At 37.6% G+C, this 12,987-nt stretch overlaps 1 protein-coding gene across 1 annotated transcript; it reads right to left on the reverse strand.

Annotated features, from left to right (window-relative positions):
- Positions 1 to 3,456: 3,456 nt before the first annotated feature.
- LOC141623911 (vacuolar fusion protein MON1 homolog) lies at positions 3,457 to 12,601 on the reverse strand. Its single transcript, XM_074440061.1, has 14 exons — positions 11,902 to 12,601; positions 11,732 to 11,811; positions 11,584 to 11,655; positions 11,441 to 11,480; positions 10,338 to 10,439; positions 10,121 to 10,242; positions 9,153 to 9,285; positions 8,985 to 9,076; positions 7,473 to 7,554; positions 6,868 to 6,932; positions 5,242 to 5,529; positions 5,063 to 5,154; positions 4,910 to 4,974; positions 3,457 to 3,897 (listed from the first exon to the last, which is right to left on the reverse strand). The coding sequence occupies exons 1-14, from the start codon at positions 12,319 to 12,321 to the stop codon at positions 3,802 to 3,804; spliced, it is 1,749 nt and encodes a 582-aa protein (XP_074296162.1). The 5' UTR covers positions 12,322 to 12,601; the 3' UTR covers positions 3,457 to 3,801.
- Positions 12,602 to 12,987: the final 386 nt, after the last annotated feature.

The raw sequence follows: 12,987 nt of genomic DNA on the forward strand, positions 1-12,987 counted from the left end.
TTAAGTCTATTGCGTCTAATTTTCATTGTTGCTCTCTTAGTTTCTGTCCTAGGGGAGTGAATAAGATAGCTCATAATCTTGCTCAGGAAGCTCTTTTGTAAGCTATGCTATTTGTTGCTGTCAAAAAAAAAAAAAAAAAAAAAAAAGAATATACAATTACCCCATACAAGTTAATTTTGGTATGCTCAGAAATTTTTGGAAGCACTTGGCATTGCGCAGCATATTTCGAAAGTGCCCGTGCATAATTTGCAAATGCACCTTCGACAATTCTTGGACCTTCGACAAGCAAGAATTAGCAGGTATCTTTGATGATCATTTCAAACATATATATGGAGTTAATACTTCTTATGGTACTTTTCAACAGTATCAGGTGACTCATAATCACTTGTTTGGGAATATAAAATTTTTGTTAACTAATGATCAGCAAGACTTTTTCTCTTCTACTTTCACACGTAAGGAAGTGAGAACGGTCGTTTTTCAACTTGGACCAACTAAATCACCTGGACCAGATGGAATTCCTGCTCTCTTTTATCAGAAATTCTGGTTTCATATTAAAACTGAAGTTGGGGATGCTGTTCTTTTTATGCTTAATACGGGAATATTTCAACTGAATTCAATCGTACTGCTATTGCCCTTATCCCTAAGGTTGCTAGTCCGGAAACAGTTGATAATTTTCGACCAATCAGTCTTTGTAACGTAATTATGAAAATCGTTACAAAGTGCATTTCTAACAGATTAAAAAGGGTAATGTCTCTTCTCGTGGGGGATTATCAAAATGGGTTTGTTCTTGGTCGACACATTGCTGATAATATTTTATTATCACACGAACTCTTGCATCATATCTCCAATAAGCGTGTTGGAAAAAGGGGTCTTATCGTTGTTAAAGTAGATATGAGCAAGGCTTACGATCGGCTGGATTGGAATTTTATTAAATGTATTCTTCTTTCCATGAAGTTTCCGTCTAAATTTGTTGATCTTATTATGAATTGTGTCACTACGGTCTCTTATGAAGTTTTGATCAACGGTTCGTCAGGGAAGAGTTTTAGACCAAAGGCTGGTATTCGTCAGGGGGATCCTCTTTCTTCGTATCTCTTTGCATTATGTACTGAAGTGTTATCTCAATTACTTAGTACTGCACAAGATAAAAAACAAATTAAGGGTATTCGAATTTCGCGTGAAGCTCCCCCTATTTCACACTTGCTTTTTGCTGACGATTCAATTTTCTTTATGGATGCTCGAGCCTCGGAATGTGAAGCCTTAATGACACTATTAACTCAATATGGGGATGCGTCTGGCCAACGCATAAATGAGGCCAAGACTACTATAACTACGAGTCCTAATTGCACTCTTAAGAATTATAGGGATTGTTTGAAAATCTTAAAAACACCGGGACACAAAGGCATGGGCAAGTATTTGGGGTTACCTACTGATTTTGGGTCTTCAAAGAAGGAGATTTTTGCTATGGTCATTGATAAAGTTAGAACAAGAATTCAAAGCTGGAATAATAATTACTTATCATCGGCTGGACGATTGACTCTTATTAATTCAGTTCTCTCTTCGCTTTCTCTTTTCTCTCTATCGGTATTTAAAATGCCGGTAAATGTGAGTTCGAAGATTAATTCTCTTCTCTCACAGTTTTGGTGGGGGGTACTATTATGAGGAAAAGTCTTCACTGGTGTAGTAATTTTGTTATTAGTGCTTCGAAATCTGATGGTGGCCTTGGCATTCGTAATATTGGTTGTCTTAATCAAAGCCTTTTAGCCAAAATTGGATGGAAAATTTTGGTCGCTCCTACTAGCCTCATTAGTAAAGTTCTTGGGCCGAAATTTAAAATATATCCTGACACAATTTTCCACTCATCCTTTGCCACAACTGGGACTCGATCTTGGGGAGAACGTGGAATTCGCTGGAGTATTCAATTATTACGGAAATATTTGGCTTGGCAAGTCGGTTTTCCATCTCTTCTTGACGTTTGGAAGGATAAATGGATTTATGGATTGTCTTTGGGTCAATTACTCGGTCTTTCTGATCAGGAAATTAATGCAAAGCCATCTCTTACTGTATGCCAATTGCAAACTGCCAATGTTAATGCAGTTTCTTCTATTTGTGGCAATATTCTGACCCCTTACATTCTTGCTCTTCCTCTTGCTGCTGAGGATTTTGATGACAGTCTTTATTGTACGCTAAGTAAAAACGGTCAGTACTCGGTTAAAAGTGGATATGCGATGGCCTTCTCGCTTTTATGGACTAACAAGGCTACTGATACGGATTTCAATCGAATGGATGCTTCTTCAAAATCGTTTTGTAAAAAACGATTATGGACTCTCCCTATTCAGGGCAAGTGGAAAACTTTCCTTTGGAAACTATTGTCCAACTCTCTTCCTATTGGTATTGAAGCCACTAAAAGAAATCTTCCATGGAGTTATCAGTGCAAACTTTGTGCCTCTTTTGATACCCATTTGGAATCTTTAGATCATCTATTTCGTGACTGTTTGATCTCATCGCACATGTGGGCGGGTTCACCGTTAGGCATTCGCAGTTCTAATGGCAACAATATTTCTATTCAATCATGGGAGATAAATTGGATCAGTTTTCTTCATAAGGATGATTCCTTAAAATCCTGCATTCTCTTTATAAGTACCTTATGGAGAATATGGTGTTTACGAAATGATTTGGTTTTTCGCCGTGATTCGGTGATGGGGTTATCTTCACATATCAGGATTCTAACGACGGATGCTATCAATAATTTTTCAGTGGCTAAGCTTCGTCTCTCTTCCTCTGCCGTTTCTAATTCGGGGAAATCTTCTGTGATGGAGTCAATTAAGAATCATCTGCCTTTCTTTATCATTAACGACTGTCTTTGCTCCAATAACATTCGTCTTATGTGTGATGCTTCTTGGCACACGGACTTTAGGGCCTCTGCTGGGTGGATTTTTCAGGATTCGAATGGAGTTGTCTTTCATACAGGGCAATCTCGTTTTTGGGCAAGCTCTGCTTTACAAGCTGAAGGTACGGCTCTCTTTCATGCTCTCAGGGATGCAGCCGGTCAGGGTTTCTGGCACATCAACGCTCAATCTGACTGTCTAAAGCTGGTTCTTCTTCTTGCTGACTGTACGGATGTGCAACAAGAGCTCAAGACTCTTTGTCGTTCTATCTTTCATGTTCTTGTTTCTTTTCATTGTTGTTCCATAAGTCAATGTCCCAGAGTTCTAAATCGGACTGCTCATTGTCTAGCGTTTTTAGCTAGGTGATGACCTTAGCCCTCCTGTCAAAAATAAAAAAAATTGCAAATGCGAGAGCACAACCAGAAGAAACTACAATCCCACCAATTCAAGTCGCCGAAAAAAATAACCTTGGTCACAAATTATTCAAATTTTTGAATGATTAACTCGGACACGGATTTTGAGAGGTGAACATAAAATCATCCAGATTATGACCTTGATCTCAACACTCAAGTTCGAAGGAATCTCAACAATCAATACAAAACATACTTCAAATATATGTCCCACGTCATTGATTCTTAAGAAACTACAAAGCAATTGCTACACCACTGTGCAGAACAAGTTACAGCATATCATCTTCAATGCACATTAACGATCTACATACTGGAAACTAAATCGAACCAGAAACTACATGTGTGAGGAGAGGGGGGATACGAGGGAAATAATAACAGTGTGGTACTTTATTATCCTTGGCCTTTCAATAGGCAAGACTCAAGCGGGATGAGGAAAAAAAAGTAGAGGAAGAAAAAACAAAAGATGGGGGAGGATTTAGGCCAAAAATTTTGGTGATGGGAATAATTTACCAAGAGAAAGGACTTCCACCCAACAAGAAAATCTCGTTCTCCACATCTTTTACCCACTGGCACACGCGATTGCAAGTCTTAATTGCCAAGGCCTGCAAAACCATGTTATCAAGGATTAGTAAATCAAGAATATCGAAAAATTCACGCTTTCTATTCTTTCTTACTCTCTCTCCCTTCATCCAATGTAAATTGTCCCTATTTCCCTTTTTGTCCATCCAATAATTACCGGCCAATTTCCCTTTCTGCCAAACCAAATTAACCGGCAAAATTCTAGTGCCTTAAAAAGCTCCTGTATACTGCGAGATAAGGGGGTTCAAATGTATGCAACCTTAACCCCGTGTTAGCAACATAGAGAAACTATTTCTAGATGACCTTAACCCCGTGTACGTAATATTCACACAATCCCTAGTTATGTACTCCGTAACATACTCCCTCCTTCCCATTGACCCAATGGCAAGAGATTGATTAGGGTCCCAATTTACTTTTTGGTCCATGACAAAATAATAAGCTCCTCTCTGTATCGTGGGTGTCTTTACATGTAAATTCTTTTTAGTCGAGGTGAAATAATGGTTTGGGTAACTGCAACTTATATTTGACCTCTAGTCAAATGAGTATAATAAGGAAAAGAATTGGAGGAATATAATACAAAAGCAGGAAAGGCAACGACGTGTTAAACCATATAAGGAACAGGCTGAATTTTAAGCAAAAAAGAAAAACATTTAAAGATACGAGGAACAGGCTGAATCTCAAGCAAAAAGATCTGGGCATTGCTCTCAATCCAAGTCTTTTAACAAAAACTTGTAATTAATCTGTCAGAGATCCGTGTTTATGCTGTCAAACTTCAGAACCATAAACCACCCGGTTAATTGGCAGCAGTAGCAGCATAATCTCATAGAAGATATGCATGACAGCGTGAGGCATAAACAGAACTTCAGAACACAGTGGTTCCAATAAACCACCAAGTAGACATGTATGAATTAATCAGTTGGTCCATCCAAATCCAGCATCAAGCAAAAGATAACCAAGTTAACTCGTCAATCTGCTTACAAACTTGAAACATAATTATAAATGCATAGGCAGCACTGTACTAAATAGAAACTATACCTTGTCGGCAAGCGGGTCAAATGCCGCATATAGTTCAAAATCTTGAGTGACCCAGCAAAGTAAGACTGCAATGAATGACAAATTATAAGCACAAAAAATAGCAAAGATGTGTATCAAGATATGCTGATATCAACAGATCCAAAGATTAATCACCATAATTTTCATCTCTTCTAAATTGTGTCCTATGAGGCCCAAACCCCTTATCATGCATTGAAGAATAGATTTTCTGGTATGCCCTATACAATCTGCATCACAGTGATATTTGTTAAACTAGTCATGCAAGAAATTCAGAGGAGAAAACGCATTTTATCTCACAAAGTTATGGATCTGACCTTTTCTGCTGAGGTGGCGTATTGATTGGAGATGAGAACTCAGAAGATACATACTGATCCAAATAAATACTGCGATAAACGAAATGCCAGAGACCACAAGGACCACCAATTCCAGCACATGCTTCCCTGATTCTCACCGGAGAATGTTGACCTAAATGAGGAGAAGCAGAACCAGCACGAGAAGATAGATCCACAGGTAAATCCTCAACATGCAAACCACCATCTAGCATAGACCTTTGAACTTCGCTAAGTACATTCGATTTTAGAAAAACAGCTTCAATATTAATCCTGTGAATCAATTAATTTCTTTCATCAGAAACTTAAGAATACATAATCAATAATAAGTGGTACCACTGACTTTCTAAAATCAATATTTATGGTTTTTGAATAAAGAACATAAAACTCGCACCTGCGAGGGCTGTCTAAGTCCATGTGAGGGGTGAGCGGGTAAACTGGGTTTCTAGTTACAAGGCATCCAAGTATAAACAATGGTAAAAATGCAGAAGGTTTCTTATTAATGCCCCTTATAATTGTTAGTCCAACGGTTCCATGATGTAGACGTCATTGCGTGTGATAGGTATGCGAATTCTCACAAAGGGATTTTTTTTTTCATTTTTTTCTGGTGCTTGCAAGTGATTGGTTTGCAAACAGCGACACTTTACTGAATGCTTCATTGCTTGAAATCTTCTTTCACTTTTCAATAATCTGCATTGGTTAATTCTTCTACTATTACCATCTCTTTTTTGAAAACTTTATCAAAGGCTAACATATAAAAGAGGAAACGCTAGGGATAATGTGACATACACAAGGGCTTAATGAAAGAACTAAAGGAAAAATGATAGAAATTTCATAATTAACTTGATTTTAGGATTCATCGGAAAATTTGGTTTGATGGTGATGTTTAGATATGGCAGGTGACTTTGACTTTTGGGCCAGGAGATTAAGTAACTTGATTAATTTTAAGTTGACCCGCTTCTGCAGTTGTGCCCCACTTATGAGTATTATATTACTTTTCCTAAGGAATTATACCATTTTGATAAGGGTAGATCATGAAGATATGGACGGAGTATTTTACAAAATGCTTCATTTCCATGGATATATTAATGGGTCAATATGCTTGTGTTTTTACCATACATCTGTTTGTTGCTTAATTTGAGAACCAAGTGACATACTCAACACCATGTTGCATTCAACGCGTGTCTGCGAGTCCGAGTGACAGATAAATCCTAGTTAAGCTAGTCATATTTTGTTTTCTACTGCTCCTGCCCTCACCAATATAGAGCAACAAGTTCAACAACACCCTACATATAAATATATAATCCCACTAATCTAAGATGTAGGATCCCACTAATATAAGATGTAGGGGGTCAAATGAGCGCCCGCACGCCTATTTAGGAGAGAGGTTGTTTCCTAGAGACCGGAAAAATATGGATTGTACATAAAATTAGAGAGAAGGCCTCGGTCAAAAAGCATAAATCGACACGCACCCCCTATGAGGCATAGCAATAGCAATAAAACTGAAAATTAGCACAAATGTTATGTCCCATATAACGATTCTATCTGCATGTACTTGAAATTTGTGGACATCACAATCACAACTACATTTAAGATTTACAGCAGACATACCTGCATTCTTTAAGATGATAAAAGGCGTCAGAACTGGTGGTAAGCAACATCAAGTATGTATTGACCTGCCACAAGCCAGTGCGATAGAATTACTGTCAACGTAGAAGAAAATCACCTGTCAAAAACGTTACTACGTGCTAATGAGAGAATTCAAATTTGAAAGTTGAATTATTTTAACGTCTTCGTGTAGCTTACACAAGGGTAAGGTTGCGTACATCCAAACCCTTACCCCGCAATTTGCGGGAGCCATATTGGGGTAATGTTCTAGTTGTTGCTGAACTGTGTCTAGTATTTTGCCTGAGTAAACAATATCCAAGAGACCAAGATACAAAAACAATCAAACAGGCAACTGACTACACGTCAGAACAGGATACTAGAAAATTAAGCTAATTTAATGGGCAAAAACATGACATGATTCTATCAATCATTATGTTATGTGGTATTTCATCCAAGAGTCAACTTTTTTGGAAACAAAAGAACATATTAATTAAAACTATCCAGACCATGGGATATGCAAACCTCAATTTTTTTTTATCATAAACACAGAACACATTGTGAATGTAAGCAAACAATCAAGCCTTCACTTAAACAAGTAAGCTACTCACATCCAAATAATGGACATATGCATATAGAAAGGCCATGGGATTATATCTTGGCAGGCAAATTGGAGAGAAAGACTCTGATGTCCTGCACAGTCAGAAAATGTAAACACTTAGAAGGTTAAAAATAACAAATGAAAATCTCTTATTCAACATGTAACGAAAGCAGCCTTAGACATGTCTCACTGTTCAGGATGTCCATTTTTGTGAAGGCAACAGGCTAAATCAATGGACAAAAAAATACTAAACTTCAGATTACCATCAGCCGTGAAAAGGTGAGGAGTAAGCATGAGTGCATGACAAGTCCTTTGAATTTAGACTATGTCAAATAGATTAATCTATGCTATAACAAAACTCCAGCATTTTTACATAAGGGATCTCCAGCATCAGTTCAGACTTAAGTCAGTGGTGAGCATATTCCAGCCATTGTGGTATGAATCAAAAACTATTAGAGCTCCTCCTCTAACCATATAGTCTTGGCCAAGTATTATGGAATGTGAGTGAGTGGCACAATTTTGACATTTTACCCACATGAGTACATGACATAACCATACTCAAAAGAGAAATGGGCAATTCTAAGCATAGTTCAAAACTAGAAAATGGGGAAATTTCAAAGAAACAGAGGGCGTATGCGATTCCCTCAAAATGGAGCATAATTTGGTAAAAGCTATGTTACTCTGACTTGGCTACAAGTGTCGGACACGAGTACATATCCAAGTATCGAGTTCGGCATGACTACAATTTTAAGACACGAGGACCCTGTCCTAAAAACGAGGATACCGGTGCGGGGACACGTCTATAATGAAAAGACACTTCCAAATCTGAAATATTCCAATATCTCCGAGCATAACTGAAAGAAGTTTGACGAACAAGACTTAAAATCATTAAATATACTATTAAGTGCCTTATAAAACTCTCTTCCTCTACTTTTGTGGTGCGAACCTGGGTAATTGGGAGAAGTGTTGGAGTACGTAATCCACACACATATCCATGTCGTGTCGACACAGGTACGATTCGAAAAGTGAAGAGTCGAAGTAACATAGGCTAAAAACATAAACAAACACCATAACTCAACGTAATTAGGATTCGTAACTCGTGCAAATCAATTCACGACTTTGTAGGTAACTAAGCGAACCTGGTAACCTAGAATCCTAGATATTTTGTTTCTTGAAAACTCTGAACCAAATACGACACTAGCGTGCCTGTATAGACGGAATAAAAGAACAGAAGAGAGGGGGGGAACCACCTTTCATTATTTCAGATATGGGTTAAAACTTGGGATAAGGGGAGGAAATGATTTGAAGCATGGTTCTTTCCTACCCTATTAATAATTCAGATTTTCCACAAGTCATTTGGTTGGAAAAAAGTAAGCTGTTGGTTCCCCCTCACCCTCTCTCCTTCCCTCTTCTTCCTCACCCTCCATTTCTACTTTAAGATATAGCTAATTTAATTCTTCCAATTAAATATAAGCAACATGCACATTCAAATGATAATGTATCACATCTGAGAGGTGCTTACTTAAATGATTCGGATGACATCACAAAGTTCGACAAAAGCAGCATATCCTCTGGATGAAGAGATGCCTTCTGTGCTCCAACGAGGCTAACGACCTGCAGCCTCAAATAGTTAGTTCTATGGTGGTGAAATCTATGTTAAAAGAGCTAGTAGTCAAGGAATACGGAAAACCTTGTGTTTGCACATAAATATTGCAAATAAGACCCCTGAATCAGCAACATCTTGCAAGATAGCACCTGCAGCTTGCCGTGTAGGATAAGCTAGAGGTAGGCAAGTGTAGGCATGAAGAAAAGTAGCAGGGTTCCTAGATAATGAAGCGCACAAAATAAGGGATTTCAAAGATAGACTATAGAGGGGACTATACATTGATTCTTTCTTCTTATATTAGTAGAAGGAACAAATTAGTGGTGAAAAGTTGATATGTAGGGGGAGGGAAACCCTCTGCATGTATAATAAATAAATAAATAAATAATTTACAAACAAAATAAAAACTGTAAAAAGCTTTAGAATCAAGAAACTGCAACAAAAATGAGACTCAATTGGTCTTAAAGAAAAGCCCAACACCCATACTAGTCGGTTGGATCCATAAATTTTCCGGTATGACTCCAATAATGTTCATAAAATTCATAAAAATAATTGAAAGTACTGTTTGCCAACAAAATAATATAATCTGTTTTGGGGGACAAGCTCATTCGATGAACTCCAGACTTCGTGTATACGTCAGCAACTGCAAACAGGGGCTCTATTCTAGAAGATGTCAACCCTTAGTTTTAAGCTTTTTAGTGATTCATTTTCAGTATCAAGAATTTCTACTTTCCAGCATCACGTTTGAAGTCAGTCATAATCCATACTTCAAAAGGTATTACCGGAAAAAAAGAAATAAAAAGAAACGGATCTATGAATACAAAGAATTAAAAGAAGTTTGATGGCTAATTAACACCAAAATGCTGACACCCATTTCAAGTACGTCATTTAATATCAGTCAAGCTGGCACATACCAGAAAGCTCCATAATTTCCATAATATATCGTGTGCCTAATTAACGACTAATTGAAAGAGGAATCACACATAAATTATGTTGCATGAGTAAAATATTAAGATGAAAATACCTAGGAGCTAACAAGGATGAGAAGAACATACCAACTGAAAGAATGGATGAGAGATGAGAAAACAGCATCTGTTCCACCAAGCAAAGGCGTCATATCAAACTTTGGATTCTTCTCAAAACATCTATTCACTGACTTTGTCAAAATAAGAATCATCTGTCCAGAAAATGACGAGGCTTAACTCTGACTCCAAATCCATGATAAATAGAATGAGCAATATGAGGTTAGTAAAAGGAGGAAAGGAAACTTACCTGACCATAAAGTAGCTCCAATTGCCCCCTCAAAGAATCATATGGCTCCTCTGTACAGCTAATACAGACCAAATAGATAGGTCCCTTAACAAGAAAAACTACCTGAACAGTTGTATAAGGTTAGGACTTGGGCATGATTCAATAAGGCCGTAAATGAAACATGCTATGAACAAAAGGTTTCTTTCCAAACCCATCAGAACTGTTAATGTCATTAACGTCACTTGGCTTGGCTATATGCTTATATCAAACTTTAAGACTCTAAGTACAGCCTAAGTTTCTATGTGAAAAAGTATAGATATTTTGGTACAAAAACTCCAATAACAAATTTGAGCTCATGCATCACGATTTTAATTTATTCTGGCAGCATATAAAAAAACAATTAAGTCCAATTAAATGATACATGGTAGAAGAATTTGGACAAGTGCCTTTTATTGGAAATTCAACTTCTTGTTGATGAGTAATGAAGTGAGTACATAAAGTAGCTGACCCTTGACACGTAAAGAAAGGTGACAACCTAATAATAAAAGAAGTGCAGAAACAAATACATGATTCCTTGCACTATGATACATCATTTTTAGCACAATGGGAAGCAACCATATTGCTACACCTCAACCATACAATGTTTCCGAAAAGAAGACCTAAATTCCTGACAAGAACACTTTGCCCTTAATTCCTTAAATACTATGTAAGCTCCCCATCCTTCTAGATATGCCACCAAATTGTCAAAGGAAACATTCACACATCACTATGACACTACGTACCAAGGAAATGTCAAATCATACATGTGTCCTAAACAGGTGTAACACATTGTAGCAAATAGCAATAGTACCAAGTAACCACAACTCAAAACATCCGGAAAGAAAAACCGTGAGTAGATGCAAAAGCAGTGGTGAGTTTGTGTTTTCCCACTTGATATATAGACTGCATAGCAGGTGAAAAATGGTGTGGTAGACAAGGTAAGTCATGATGAGGGAAGAATCCAGTTACAGTTTATTTTCTTACAAGTAGAAGATGAATCCTCCCTCCATTTTTTTTATACGAAACCGAAAGAATAAAAAGAAGCATAGAGTAGAAAAAAGCAGTGGAGATGAGAAGAGAGAAACCTGGTGGTTTCCAGCGCGAACCAACTTAACACGATCACCCCTAAGAAAAAGAAATGGTATGATATGAGTTAGAAAGAGCAGATTAATTAAGTTTATACATACAATTTTAGACATAGAGAAGTTAGTTAGTTAGTAAAGCTGACCCATTTTCAACAAAGGAAATGATAGCCTGCAAAGTTGCGGAAAAGCCAGCCAGCTTATGTTCATCCCCATACCTACACCAATAAAATTCTTAAAAGTAGCTCCTGAGTTGCGAAACTCAAAAGAAGTAGTAGTCGAAAAGTAGGAAACCTGGAATAAATAGGTTTGCCAGAATGACTAAGAACAAAAAAGTGTTTTTTCCTCTTCCTCCACGAAAGCGAAGCATCATCCTGATTGTTAACAATAAAATTAGTATAGATTTGGAGTAAACAATACAATAGAATAGAATAGAATAGTAGTAGTACTACATAGTTTGATACCTCATGTTGATGTCTTTTACCAGGTGTCCAAGAGTGTGATCCCGAATCAACACCGCCATTAACAATGCCATTATCATTATCATTATCATCATCATCATCATCATCATCATCATCAACATCGCCGTCTTCTTGTTCAATCTCACCAGCGGTACTAGCAGGACTACTACTGCTACCTCTCTCGGCAGCGTATCCGCTACTAGTAGGACTCGCAGGATAATTCAACGCCCTACTCGGTACCGATTCATGATCAGTCTCCTCAATTGAAGTTTGATCCCGCAATGCGGTAGCTTCATCAACAACATCAGATTGTGGTGGTGTTTGGTGTTGATGATTGGGGGTTATGGAGAGAGAAGACAAATTAGGGTTTACATCGGCGGTGGCTGCGGCGTCTGGTGAAGGTGAGTCATCATCGGAGGACATTGTAGTAGTGGGCTGACTTATTCCGGGGATTTTTTCCAAGGGTATTTACTGTATTGTTATGGTTATTTCAGTTGTTTTCCCAGATTAATTCCGTTTTCTTTTTACTGTCAAGATGATGATGATGATTTTCTTTGTTATTATTCTTGTTTTTTCGTGTTTTTTGGCTTTGCGGAAGTTGGGACTTAGGTGTGTCCACCAGTCTTGCTAATTCAACTACAGATGTTCCTTCTATTCTATTCTCCCTTGTACACACATGTGAACATGATTTGTTTAGTTGGCTGACTAGAAGGTAAGGCTCCAAAGGATATGTTTTTAGAGCATCCGTAAAGGTGGGGAGGTGCCTCCCCATATGTACTCTCTCTCCTCAAATGGGGAGCCTTATTATTGCACACACTTCCCCTTAATTAGAGGCTCCACCATTTGTAGGGGAGGTTCCCATATGAAAAAGTAGGCCAAGTTCTATTAAAAAGCGGGTCAAATATATTCATGTGAAATCTTGTTTGATTCATCTTTACGTGTACATTAAAAATATCGAACTTTTATAATTTTTGCAAATACGTAGCTAACGATATTTACCGCGTAAAACACGCGTTGACAAACGTGAAAAAGTAAAGTGATAAAGTGGAGTTGAAATGGGGAACCCCATTGTTGTAGAGATGTAGTTAT

The sequence above is a fragment of the Silene latifolia genome, chromosome X (genome assembly GCF_048544455.1).
Source record: "Silene latifolia isolate original U9 population chromosome X, ASM4854445v1, whole genome shotgun sequence".
NCBI classification, from domain to species: domain Eukaryota; kingdom Viridiplantae; phylum Streptophyta; class Magnoliopsida; order Caryophyllales; family Caryophyllaceae; genus Silene; species Silene latifolia.

Coding starts and splice junctions, on each gene's coding strand:
- LOC141623911 (XM_074440061.1), bottom strand. CDS start 12,321: ATGTCCTCCGATGATGACTCACCTTCACCAGACGCCGCAGCCACCGCC. Junction 6,933..7,472: donor CATATGTCCATTATTTGGAT/GTGAGTAGCTTA, acceptor GGCTTGTGGCAG/GTCAATACATACTTGATGTT. Junction 4,975..5,062: donor TAGAAGAGATGAAAATTATG/GTGATTAATCTT, acceptor CATTCATTGCAG/TCTTACTTTGCTGGGTCACT.